We start from the raw sequence: 14836 nt of genomic DNA on the forward strand, positions 1-14836 counted from the left end.
AATTCATTGGTTCAGGTCTGGTATATTAGTCTCATATATTTCTGCTAGCTTATGAATATGCTAAGTAATAACAATTTAGACGGTATAAATACTCATTTTAATCATATCTAAATTTTTGATGTGAATTATTCAGACTATATTATTTTCACAGAATTTCTATACAGTAGTTCCCCGTGAATGATATTTTCAATCGAGTTATCATTCTGAATCTATTATTTTCTAAAGTTTGACAAAAGATTGTAGAACTCTATGCTAAAAATACATTTATCGCTGTAAAGATTCAAAACTAAAACTGTACATTATAGATAAATACAAGCAATATACGTTACTCATTACACAATCAAATAATAGGTCCTAACTGACTAAAACTGTACATTATAGATAAATACAAGCAATATACGTTACTCATTACACAATCAAATAATAGGTCCTAACTGAAAACTAAAACTGTACATTATAGATAAATACAAGCAATATACGTTACTCATTACACAATCAAATAATAGGTCCTAACTGAAAACTAAAACTGTACATTATAGATAAATACAAGCAATATACGTTACTCATTACACAATCAAATAATAGGTCCTAACTGACTAAAACTGTACATTATAGATAAATACAAGCAATATACGTTACTCATTACACAATCAAATAATAGGTCCTAACTGAAAACTAAAACTGTACATTATAGATAAATACAAGCAATATACGTTACTCATTACACAATCAAATAATAGGTCCTAACTGACTAAAACTGTACATTATAGATAAATACAAGCAATATACGTTACTCATTACACAATCAAATAATAGGTCCTAACTGACTAAAACTGTACATTATAGATAAATACAAGCAATATACGTTACTCATTACACAATCAAATAATAGGTCCTAACTGACTAAAACTGTACATTATAGATAAATACAAGCAATATACGTTACTCATTACACAATCAAATAATAGGTCCTAACTGAAAACTAAAACTGTACATTATAGATAAATACAAGCAATATACGTTACTCATTACACAATCAAATAATAGGTCCTAACTGACTAAAACTGTACATTATAGATAAATACAAGCAATATACGTTACTCATTACACAATCAAATAATAGGTCCTAACTGAAAACTAAAACTGTACATTATAGATAAATACAAGCAATATACGTTACTCATTACACAATCAAATAATAGGTCCTAACTGACTAAAACTGTACATTATAGATAAATACAAGCAATATACGTTACTCATTACACAATCAAATAATAGGTCCTAACTGACTAAAACTGTACATTATAGATAAATACAAGCAATATACGTTACTCATTACACAATCAAATAATAGGTCCTAACTGACTAAAACTGTACATTATAGATAAATACAAGCAATATACGTTACTCATTACACAATCAAATAATAGGTCCTAACTGAAAACTAAAACTGTACATTATAGATAAATACAAGCAATATACGTTACTCATTACACAATCAAACAATAGGTCCTAACTGACTAAAACTGTACATTATAGATAAATACAAGCAATATACGTTACTCATTACACAATCAAATAATAGGTCCTAACTGAAAACTAAAACTGTACATTATAGATAAATACAAGCAATATACGTTACTCATTACACAATCAAATAATAGGTCCTAACTGACTAAAACTGTACATTATAGATAAATACAAGCAATATACGTTACTCATTACACAATCAAATAATAGGTCCTAACTGACTAAAACTGTACATTATAGATAAATACAAGCAATATACGTTACTCATTACACAATCAAATAATAGGTCCTAACTGAAAACTAAAACTGTACATTATAGATAAATACAAGCAATATACGTTACTCATTACACAATCAAATAATAGGTCCTAACTGAAATATAATAAATTCGTAATTTTAAAAAAAATTGAATTATAGAGCCGACACTCTTAAGCTAGATGTTCACTTAATCAAGCGTGTTTTACTCTAAAGAAATAGATTGTTTTCTTTTATAGCGGTGACTATTTTTTCTAACCGAGTTTTGTATACCGTGGATAATTAGAAATTTTGGTGAATAATAAATCCACGAAACTGCACCTTCCCCATATCTACCACCTACGTAGCTCTAAGCGTTATCATTCAGCAAGCTCATGAAAAACATATCAAATCTTTATTAGGAACTATAAATGTCCACTAGAAAAGTCATTATGCAACGCGCTTCTTTTGTATCTTCTTACTTATGTCGGCTCTATTACACATATATTGAACAATTAAATCACCAAAGCCTTGGCAAACTTCGTGTGCGGTTTCAGATTTTGCCTGCATCCTCTTGGTTTCAGCGAGACATCCGATAAAAAGTTGCATTTAAAGTTAGGTTTGCAGAGATTCTCACGACAAACATTTTTTTGATAACTTGAGTTGTATCTGCATAATTCGTATTTCCGTTGGATGTGTCGAAGTGCTTGGCTAATTTATGAAGAAAAAATGGTGGAGATGGAGAACAGCAGGTTTTGATGTCAATGACGTCACACAATAGATGACGAGAGATAACGAGATTCTCGCAGTGAGTACAGAGAGTCATGGGAGCATTATATCTGTTCTCAATCGGATTATCGAGAAAAGATGACAAGATCTGAACCTGCCAAACTGTTTGATTACTCGGTACTAGTACAGCCATGTTTGGGGATGCCATTAAAATGTTATTTCAGAATTATTGTTGATTTGCCAGATAGAAATTAGTATATCTTGGCCCTAGAATAAAATTTCACTCATAATTCACCATACTATTGAATATTCGTGTTAACAAAATTAATTACATATGTATTAATTAAGTTGCATGAAAAGTTCCATTACTTCAGTATCATCCTACATACACAATAATAAATAAATAGATAAATGAAATTCAGATTAGGGGATAAATGAATAGTTGTGTTTTTATTCATTTTTTCTTTATTTCTTTATCATCATAATTTTTATTATTTTTATTTTTTTCTTGGTTATTTTTTCATTTTTGAAAATTGCATGATCTCTGAGTTTTACTCCCCAAAGACATTTATGTCAAGAGCTTTTAATTGACATTCTGAAATATAAAATTCGCAACATATCTCTGCACACTCGACCCACGGAAGTGATGACGTCGTTAGGAGAAATTAATGTCTACATTCGTTTACCAGGCCTGTCAATTTCCTCTTCGTGAAAAATGATAGATATAATATGTGCAACTTTACATGTGGCGAAAGGATTGGGTAAATTATATTTAGAAATTTTCCAGAAGTTTTCAGTGGAATGCGAGTCGTTAGTATGATTAGTTGTGATATTTTTAGTTTATTATAATTATTGTAATAATAATTATTATTTACAAAGTAATTCATAATTCTGTCCAGTTTAAATAAATTCATACTGTGTAGGTGTTTCAACTTCGTACAAAATAATAAAACATTTCAAAGACTCTCTTTTTCTAATTTCTGTGATATTAGAAATAGACGTCACCTTTTTTAAAAATAAAATACTCTGGTACTTTTTAAAAAGAAAAATGAATTATTTATTTTGGCAATATTTTTCATTTACAAACCATTAGAATTGGTCTTTGTTGGGTTTTTTTTCTCTCTGTATGTTTTGTATATTATCGATGCAAAAATTTTTAACATATGAAATTCATAATTTTACAAATTAAATATCTGTTTATAAAACATAAACTGTTTATAATTTAATCATTTTAGAAATGTTTTATTTTTGATGAATTAATTTGCTGATTTCCCGTTCTCTTGCTTTGTGTGGTTATGCTAGATATCAGTTTACATTTTGTGGATACCGATAAATCGACATGAACGAGCACCGCCTACTTTCTGAAAATACACCAATCAGAACAAAGAATGCATCAGAAGCGAGTAGCATCAATTTGATGTGATAATTCTCGGCAAATTATGCAGAAAATGGAGATTTGGATGTACTATTTAATCAAACATGATCGCAAGTTTATGACATTATCATCCAAAGAGAAAAGAAATCTACCAAATTGACGATTTGAAATCAAGTACTAAGAATTTAAGGAAAACTTTCTTCTGTGTTTCGGATGGACTAGACGGTTACGATCTTTCATGAGTTTTTTGTGTATGTTAGTATATTTATTTGTGTGAGCCCGCCAGATAGTAGTCTGAATATCGGTCAGTTTACTACAGGGAACGCAGAATAATAAACAAGATGGAAACTGCAACAAACCTTGTGGATAATAAGGACATTTCTACAAACCTTCAGGTGCTGCAAGACGTCGAAGGAAAAATAATTCCAAAAGCCGAACCCGAACCTTGCGACGATGATGTGTCATCTGATGACGATGAAGACGATTCTTCTGAGGATACACCGACAACAACGACAACCGAGGAACCGAACCAAAAGGACACAAAAAAACCCGGGGTCGGTGTCAGGCGACAGGAAAAACCGCCATATTCTTACATTGCCTTGATTGTGATGGCAATACAAGCTACGCCCAACAAGCGCTGTACCCTCAGTGAAATATACAATTTTCTACAGCAAAGGTTTCCATTCTTCAGAGGCACTTACCAAGGGTGGAAAAATTCAGTTCGTCATAATCTGTCTTTAAACGAATGCTTCATCAAATTGCCAAAAGGGCTTGGAAGACCCGGAAAGGGCCATTATTGGACCATCGATCCCGCAGCTGAATTTATGTTCGAGGAAGGTTCATTCCGGCGCCGCCCAAGAGGATTCCGAAGAAAGTGTCAAGCTTTGAAACCTTTTGGAATGATTGGAATGAATGGGGTGAGTCCAGCTGGGACACCTATGCTAGGACCCCATTACGACTTCTTTCAAAACACTAACATGAATTCTATGAACATGCAGTGTGCAGTGAACTCATCACAACCCTATGACACTTCTGGAATGATGACGTCACAACCAACGGCACTTCACCCCTCTAGTTATTCCACTGTCCAGCAATACAATCAAAACTGTAGTTTTAATTTACCCGGAAGTGGACGATTTGGGTCCAGTTGTGCCATGTCTGGACTTGAGGGAGATTATGTTCAGGGTGGACCTTCCAGCAATCTGCCTATTTATGACAGAGACCATAACATGCAGGGGCTTTCCATGGCGTGGACGTCACAGCGTTTTTCTAAGCAGCAGCCACTCAGTCCAGCAGGCAGCACGGGTTCTGTTCCTAGTATATCTCCGTCCGGTTCCGGAGAACCAACACCATATGTCACCAACACATTAACTACATCAGAACCTATGGATTTAGCTCTTGCAGGTGCGTTTTTAAACAATCTGAACCCCAAAGTCCATTCATTAAGTCGCAATATGAAATGAGAAATGTTTTAATAGCAAAAAGTTTTGTTAGTTTTAAGGAAAAAGTATTCACATCAGCTTATCAAATTTTGCACATTTCAAAATGCCGCATCAATTAGTTAACCCCGGCAACAGAAGTAACTCAATTATCGCCAATTTTTTGCAAAAAGAAACTGACATCATTTTTGACACAACTCACGAGGAAACATTCCTCAACCTCACAAAAATTTACAAGGCGCTAAGAAATGTTTTTTCCACGTGTGAGGGATTATCGCGTTTGTATTTTCCTTACCTTTTTTTATACAAAGTTTGGCTGTAGACGAGAAATTTGGTCAAAGTACTTTTTAGTGGCGTATTACCAAAGCCAGACCAACATCGTTTAGACTAAGTTTTAAATTGGTATTCTATAGTACACTAGTAAGTAATTATATTGTCAAAATACATGGTCTATATAAATCTTCAATTTCCACCTAGTCAATAACATCCAGTACAATAGATCGAATTTGCAGCCATCAGAATCATTTGTCATACAAATATCAACAGGTTTAATTCCTTTAGACGCGTTAAAAAAATGCATGCGTTAGCCCTTCTTTTTTATCTACTAGGACCAGTAAGTAACTTATGTGTCTGTCCGTTAATGAGCTAAAAGAGATAATTATCAACCGCGTCTAATGAATTAATGTCTTGATCTGGACAGCGATACAGATGGCATGACCTTATCTTCAACCATGGCAAGAGTCTGTGTAACTCTCTCGAGAACTATATTTTTCAATGTTGCTATTTTGTTTTGTAGACAATTTATTTTAAAAACTAATTTAAATATTTTTTCAGGAGCAAGTATTTTCAGTATTCAAGTGACTCTATTTACTTCTCTCTTTTATAACACTTCTTTTTATTTATTTTTTTATTTTCGTCAGATTTCACGAGTCACAATTATATTGTATATTCAAAGTTCAGAATTTAACTGTCTCTAAGACTCTTTTTCGTTTACTCGCGTCACTTGCAGTTTCTCCAATAACAAGCAATCAAGGAAGTGTATTGCATTTTATCATATAGTACCACACTAACTACTGTACCATGGACCTGAATATCACCCGCTGTCCTGTCACACGTCCGCTAATGAATCGTACTGACAGATCAGATAAAGTGCTCTATGAGTCTTGTGAATCCTCTATGGGGCGTGTCACGGGTCCTGATCAGCATGGTTTTGTCCGTGTCAGTTTCGTAAGGATGAAATCAGGAGATCAGTCATCCATTATAAAACAAAGCAAATGTAACCATTTGAAATAAAAGAAACCGAAAGCCAACTACTTTTATTTCAAACAAGAAATTAAAAGAAACTGAAGCTACCTACGTTCATTTCATGTAGATATGAAATTTTCGTTTTTGTATAACATGATGGATAAAAATATCTGGTACTTATTTACAAATAAAACATTTCAAAATCAAAGTAGATTTATGTAATTTTATTTAATACTTTTTTGAAACAAAATTTTGTGTAAATATTTTTGGATATTATACAATGTAACTCGCAGAGACTCCTCTCCCCATCTGAAAATAACATATACAATGTAACTCGCAGAGACTCCTCTCCCCATCTGAAAATAACATATTCTACAAAGGCATGTCTACTTGTTAAGATTTTTTTTAAAATATATAAGCGGACGTGTATTTCAAAAGATTAACGTCATAAACAATATGAATAATTATACATGTAGTTCTTTATTCATCAATCAAGAACCCATTATAAAAATGCGTAACAATTAAATACGTATGACTATGAACTGACAATACGCTACATATATATTTTACTGACAATATGTGTCGAACTCTTCTGAATGGCATCGAGGGACAGTGCCACTAAATAAGTTTTTAAGGGATTAGTAGCTAGATGTTGTAGATAAACATAATGGCAGAAATAGCCTACAAAACTGATACCCACGGCGATTCTTACGCATGGAGCAAAACGTGTATATATAATATATGTCCAGAAGAGTGGTATATAACCTCAGTTTTACATAAGTTGATTTAATATAAAATTGAATTTTATTACAACACTTTGTTGATCAGTGACTTGTCTGCTGGGGGCACAATGCCGACATTAAGGATCTGTCCGCGGGACATCTTACCTCGGTGTCCTCTGCTTTTGGGTTAAATTTTTAAATTCGTGAATGTTTCAAATTATTAACCATACATATAATTATGTTTTTTAATTGTATTATTTTGCAAATTTGTGTATGTACGAATATGAGTATTTTCATGAGACGTAATAAAATGAAGAGATATGCATGCTCAAAATGTACAAAATTCAGCTCATCCCCAATATGAGTAATTTACTTTGGCGATTAACTGTGAAAATCAAACAATGTTATTCCTTGGTGGTAGATAATTTATTAGTCTTTAATGTTCGCCCCCTGGGAGTCCACAGAGATCAGCGTCCACTCAAAACTGATCGCCCTATGATAATTCATCAGGACTATCAATCGTTTCATTTCTGAGGTCCGATCAGCACCACGGGATTTATTTATTTATTCGGAGGGGTTAAGTAAACCAACTTTCCCTCGGCCGATACAGAGACTTGCATAACCAGGGTCCTCTTTAGATTCTAGATAAAAGACCGGTCTGAGCTCCAGATCTGAAAGCTTCCTGAATGATCGGCATTTCACAGTTTTTCTTTGCGGATAAGAATCGCCTATATTTCCCAATCAGAAATGACGATTCGTGAGAGAATGTTTAGGAAAACAACATTATTCCCCTGTATTCGATTTCAAACATGATGTTCCGCGCGTTAGCGAAAAGAAAGCCGAATTTCTTTTGTTTTCATAACGGATCCGATGTTGTAATATGAATTTTCCTGCTCCTGTACAAGAAACGCACAAGAATGTTATGGCACAAGTTTCAAACCCTTTGCCCCAAAATATGAACACCGTTTCATTCAAAATTTACCACTAAATTGTTATTTTAAAAATTATGAAACTACATATTACTAAAGCCTATCGGATTATACATTTTTTTTTCTAGCTAATAAATAATACTACAATACTGCCATCATGTTACGGAGCATATGGTTAAACTTTGACATCTTTAAAATTATTGCTATAATTTCACAAGGTTACGATTATCAGCAAATATTTCTTCAAACTTTTTATCTTTAATTCAAAATGTAGCTACGCAATACCAGTAATTTCTGAAACTTAAATTATGCAGAACATTTCCCTAAAATATAAATTTTGAAATTACACAATGGTGAAATATCTAAATCATAAAAACAATAATCTTCATACAATTTCTTACCAAATGCTCTTACTTTTGCGGTAAAATTGTGCTTATCGTTTACTTTTTAAATGATGTATGTATCTTTTTTCTTGCAACCTGCAAAAATGTATACAAGACATTTGCACTGATTGATAGTAAAGCACCTTATACCAAAAGAAAATTTGTAAAAAAAAATAATTATATTTCAGTATTTGTCTACAGTGTTAATGTACCATGTATATATCAAAAATGGATTTTCCCCCACTAATTTGTGTAATTTTTAAGGACAGTACCTGAAATGGACTTCTTGTTTGGCAATAGAAAATAGAAAGTGCACTGAATATAGTTAAGTATCGAACCCTAACCCACCCAACAACAAATTGAAGTCCAAATCAAACAATAAAAAAACAACTTTTAAAAATCACAATAAAAACTTGTAGAAACTATTACATCAGTGTCAAGCAAATAAATATGGCCTTTTATCGCACCTTGACGTCCATACTTTCTTTTTTATCATGCAGGAAACATTTTCTTCACGTCTTTATCTACGGCATAAGGGCTGACTTTGGTGCCCTTTCGGCGTTTTGACGAAACCCCACACACGGTTTGGCGATAACTGTGATGTACGCGCTGCAGTGACATTATTTATTGGGGTTTTACATAACTACTAGTACACAATTTTTTAATGAAGTGTATTTTTCCTGTAAGTATTTATAGCTGTAAACATTGTTGCTTTAGGAAAAATTCGAGATACACTAGCGAATTGCTCTAAAGTAAAATATAACAATTAATAGCGATAAAAAAAAAAAAAAACTCTCAACATCTGATTAATTGGCGTGTAAAATGCAGGAGGCATTGTGGTATATTACATGTGTTCCAAAACGTACATTATGAATTGAGGAGTGTGCTGCTACTAATGGAATCGTGATTTGTCCCGAAAACGAAGCAGATGTGTTATAATAGATAACTCCCGCCGTGAACTCTCCCTAATGAATAAGTAATATCGTCTGTCTAAATTTATTATGCTAGAAGAAAAGTGCACGTGATCCGGGAATTTTTTTCTAGCAAAAGACTTAGAGCATAAATATTTTTCTGTGAATCAAATGAAGAAATTATACACTTTTAGTTACTATTTTGGTGTATCATACAATAATCATTGTTTTTTCTAATGTTTTATAAATTGTTTCAATTTTTTTTAGGTATGCGGCTCCAAACACCTCACTACAGTCAAAACACGCCATGCGACCGGAAGCCGTATTTCGGACATTATGGAACAAATGCTATGAACTCTTTGCACCATGCACCTTATTATACCGAGAAATGTGTTATGTGATTTCTCCGTTTGAACTACGCATACGACAGGTTTATTTGCTCAGTAAAGACAAGGAAGTGAACTTTATAAAAAAACAAAAACAAACCTATTTGACATTTTGAATAATATTTGCTTATATTGTCCGTGTGTTTGTAATTTAATGTTGTATGTGAAAATATTGTATATAGATTAAGAATGTGCAAGTTATAGAGCGTATGGACATCTCAAAATCATTATTATTTTATTAATGGCTATGCACATATATATATATAAGATATTGCGAGAAATGTATTAGTCTATATTTCTATATAAAAATCATCTGACATCTTTCTAGTGTTGTACTTCATTACTGACTTAGTTGTACTAAATTGCAGTCGGGCGGATCTACAAAATATTGTTTTCAAGAATATCCACGTTTGTCAATTTTATAAGCGGTGGGAAATCATAAAGCTGCAAAATGTAGTAGATAATGAATACTAATTACAGGACTATTACTACAAGAAAAAAATAATAATGGGATAAATCTGTTCTATCCTCAGTGTTCTCCCTTTGAGGACAGCAGCCATGCAACGACGAGTGTTAAAACAATTAGTACGAATACACGTACATTCTTTATCATGTATTCACGTAATATGTTAAGCACATGTCGAGTTGGGTTTTTTTTTAAAACTAGAAACTTTAGCATTTGAGATGAAGAATTTCGCATGGAAAACATTGGTTTTTTATTATTATGATGAAATAAGAAAAGAAGACATCATTGTAATTTCAATATATCATCGTAAATTTTTTTTTTATTTTCTGGTTGAATAATTACGTTTACTTTGTTAATTGCTATCAGAATATATTTAACTATTATTTACAATAAAAACGATGGAGCACGTTGAAAGTTTAAGTTCAAGTTGAAGTTAACTTCACAGGGTAAAGCGATCCGAAAATAACAAATTTCCAGTAATACAGACGATAATGAAACTAATTATTGACAGTTCAATATGCCGAGCTGTCAGGACCGCTGTGCTCCCGTTCTCACTCCCCACGCGGAGTAACCCCTCGTGTAATATCATTTGTTATACACTCATTGTACCAGGATTATGTTTCCACACTAGTCGGTAGTTCATTATCATAGCATGACTGACAAAAAGATGTCCTTTCTTTGAGTTTTTTTTTTTTTTTTAATTTCCCTTTATCTTTTAAGGAAGTCGCTGTGGCCATTTCTTTTAACAGAACAGACATCCAAGCATGATATTTAACTTTAATAGAAAGTTTCATACAATAAAAGTTCAAATCATGAAAGTGTAAAATAAAATTCAGCAAATATTTGGATTCCATTTTTCACATGGAATGGCTCGATGCTGTTTTTTTTTAAAGCAATCTGATAAAGTAAACTTGACTTCAATTTTTGAAACCAAGTCTTCCTGCGTACCCCTGGTTATAAGCTTCCTCGACACCGCACTCCCAGGAACACATGCTCTAACTTTGTATAGGGCAGGAGTCTCATATATATATTTTTTTTAAAAGTAAGAATATATTTTTCATGAATTAGTATGCATGTATGTTTGGAAATTAACTATAACATATTTATATTTTCATCAGATCACTAGTTATATATGTTTGGAAATTAACTATAACATATTTATATTTTCATCAGATCACTAGTTATATATGTTTGGAAATTAACTATAACATATTTATATTTTCATCAGATCACCAGTTATAACTGGTGGTCTGATGAAAATATAAATATGTTATAGTTAATTTCCAAACATATATAACTAGTGATCTGATGAAAATATAAATATGTTATAGTTAATTTCCAAACATATATAACTAGTGATCTGATGAAAATATAAATATGTTATAGTTAATTTCCAAACATATATAACTAGTGATCTGATGAAAATATAAATATGTTATAGTTAATTTCCAAACATATATAACTGATGGTCTGATGAAAATATAAATATGTTATAGTTAATTTCCAAACATACATGCATACTAATTCATGAAATATATTCTTTTTCTTTTTTAAATAAATGCATGTTTTAATGCAAGATTGTATCCAAAATGTTACAAATTCTAAATCCTTAGTTTGAAATTCAAAAAGGTTTATTTGTTTATAGGTATATAGACGGGTAAAATTTGGATGAAATTTGTCTGAATAATAAAATTTCTCTTTATTTATCAAAAATGACACCCCTTCAATCACAATACATAATGTAATTCTAGGAGCATTAGGATCATCAATTAACATGTGTGGTGGCATCCACAGCATTGGTCAAATCTGAAACATTTAAATGCTCGTAAGTAAACCATTTATCATAGTGACATGTGAACTAAAGTGGATACAGCATAATTCATATTGATAATGCATGGACATTACACCCCGTCCAACGTACAATGTACCTAGGCATCTATCACGTAAAAGACATAAAGTGACTGCATATAGGTGGAGTGAATTATTGTCAGTTTAGCCCCAATAGGAGTTGGTTTCATTAAAAAAGTTTTGCCGTATCTTGTACGAATTATACAAATACAAATTGAAGTATGTTGCGGGATATACGTGTATTTTCCATATGTAACCAAAATAAAATTGAAACTGAAAAAAAAACAAAACATTTTTCCCCCCATCACATTGTCATTTGTATGATAATCAAAGAAATAATTTTTTTCTTCTTCTTCAAATAATTGGACTCGACAGTATACAAAATCTAGATATTGATCGTTATATTAATCAATATAATTACGATCAATACTTTAATTTTGTTTGATGCCGAGCCCATTTATTTGGGGGGAAAAGATACATGTAATTTGTGTCATCACTTTACAAATAAACAATATAATAGAAAACTTAAGTTTTGATTTATATTTTCAATTTCATTTTGGCTACATACAGAAAATATGTCTTATTTTTGACTGTTTCATTCTTATAGTGTTCAGTTTCTGAATGTAATGATATAGGGGAAGTTCTTCGCATCTAATAAATTATGTTGAAAATATTGGCAAGTCTAATGTAACGCATTTGTCCAGAGCGTATTTGTATGTACAAATGTATGAATGCTCTGTGAAGAAATTGAATTGTGTCCTACGATGAATCTAGTACATGTCTGTGTAGATTATGCTTGTAATAAGGACAAATCAAATTGGTATCCACAAAATATCCACGAGATTTCAACCGAGGAACTACTCGTAATCTCATTTCAAAGAATGTCAAATAAATTGTTGTTTTTCCCTCTCACCAAAATACATCAATATAGCGCAATATTTTCCTTTACATTCTGAAACAAGTTCATTGTTGCTAAATTAAAAAGATATTGCTGAATCAGAATGATTGTTGATATAGGCTAACATGTTAAACACCTGTTTATGTAGAATGCTCCGATATTATTATTATTTTAAAACCTACGTTTTTTAATCACAGCATCATTCTAGTCTCTCTAGATATAAAAATGCAATTTGTATAAATTGTATTACATCATACAATTTTGGATTGGACCGTTTTAATGTCATTCTGATGCACGTACACAATGAAATTTCTCAATATATCTTCACCACAATTGAATGGATAGCCATTTCCACATCATTGTGAACAAGGTGTGCATGAATCTTGGTAAATATAGTACGACTGTTTTATCAGTTGGGAATACTACGATAGAAATGAAAGTAAAATATAAATATAAAAAGTAGATTGATTTTTGGAAATACATTTAAGAAATGAACATCACTTTTGAGCTGTTCATGGTCAGTATGAACGGATTTGGATTTGAGGCAAATTCTGTGAATCGCGCTAGCGATTCACAGAGAATTTGCCTCAAATCCAAATCCGTTCATATTGACCATGAACAACTCAAAAGTGATGTTCATTTCTTATATTTATATTCATTTACTATATCACCGTTTGTTTACATTGCTTCTATTTTGTTGCATAAAACGAACTCCTAGCCTCTGTCACAGTTGTTATTGTGACGTATGTCAACACATAAACCTGACCTCACATTTCGTCTCACCCTGCATTTTATCAACATTGCAAGGTGCACTGTATTTTGGGGGTAGGAGACTGCAAGATTAGGATGATAATCCACGTAAGTTTACAATCTTAATCCAAAGGTGTGACTTGCGAGATTTTTTTAACAGTTCTATTTTTTTTCAATTCATTACGCTCTCTCAGGACTAAGCGTGCTTTAAGCTAGTTCATAATCCGTTCATAGTCAATGTGAACGGATTGTGTCGCGCGCTGAAATTGGTTGGTTCATAAAGGAAAATGCGATTTGTAATATAAATATAAGTGCCTGAACTGCGACGCTTCATGCCAGCCTACTTTTGATGAAGGATGAAGCGTCGCAGTGCCCTCGTGTGTTTTTAAAAGTCAAATCTATTTCTTAAACATATATTGAGCCTAACTTATTTTGGGTTTTTCCCCTTTCCGACAAGACCTGAAAATAAATAATATAAAATCAATCAATCACCATAAACTTTGTAAATTTTCACATCCTTTGTTACTAAAATAAAATATCTCTTACCTACATGCACATGCCCATAGGTGGGTCGGAAAGTGAAAACAAAGAATATCTTCTTGCATACCTCTTCCGAAAGAAACCTTTGCGAAGATGTCTTACATGCTATTTCTTCTTTTGTTTTTATATGTATTTTTCTTGCAAATTGATAGCAAAAGATTTATTGTTAAGTATTGATTTTTTTACGTACATATTCAATCAAGATCAAGACGAATTTCTATGGATTATTTGTTTAAATACACACATTAATATCTTAATAGAATTAGATTTTTATCTAATTAAATGTAGTAGATATGTTGTTACTCAAACGTAAATTCCATGGCAAATATTTATAATAAAGTTCACGATTGTTTATTTTCTTACACAAGCAATATATACCAAACAGAACGCAGACTTAAACTTGTAATTTTTCAGTCTTGAGTGATTTTTTGAAATAAATATACGAACAGTT

The 14836-nt window shown here is 32.0% G+C and overlaps 1 protein-coding gene across 1 annotated transcript; it reads left to right on the plus strand.

Moving 5' to 3' along the window:
- Positions 1–3766: 3766 nt before the first annotated feature.
- On the plus strand, positions 3767–10206 carry LOC125649029 (forkhead box protein F1-B-like). Its single transcript, XM_048876245.2, has 2 exons — positions 3767–5272; positions 9765–10206. Exons 1-2 carry the CDS (start codon positions 4210–4212, stop codon positions 9896–9898), a joined length of 1197 nt encoding a protein of 398 aa, XP_048732202.1. The 5' UTR covers positions 3767–4209; the 3' UTR covers positions 9899–10206.
- Positions 10207–14836: the final 4630 nt, after the last annotated feature.

This window comes from Ostrea edulis, chromosome 1, assembly GCF_947568905.1.
Source record: "Ostrea edulis chromosome 1, xbOstEdul1.1, whole genome shotgun sequence".
Taxonomy (NCBI): Eukaryota; Metazoa; Mollusca; class Bivalvia; order Ostreida; family Ostreidae; genus Ostrea; species Ostrea edulis.

Bases quoted from the DNA above. Each gene is read 5' to 3' on its own strand.
- LOC125649029 (XM_048876245.2), top strand. From the start codon at position 4,210: ATGGAAACTGCAACAAACCTTGTGGATAATAAGGACATTTCTACAAAC. The intron at 5,273-9,764 runs GTGCGTTTTTAA...AATTTTTTTTAG, and splicing joins TATGGATTTAGCTCTTGCAG to GTATGCGGCTCCAAACACCT.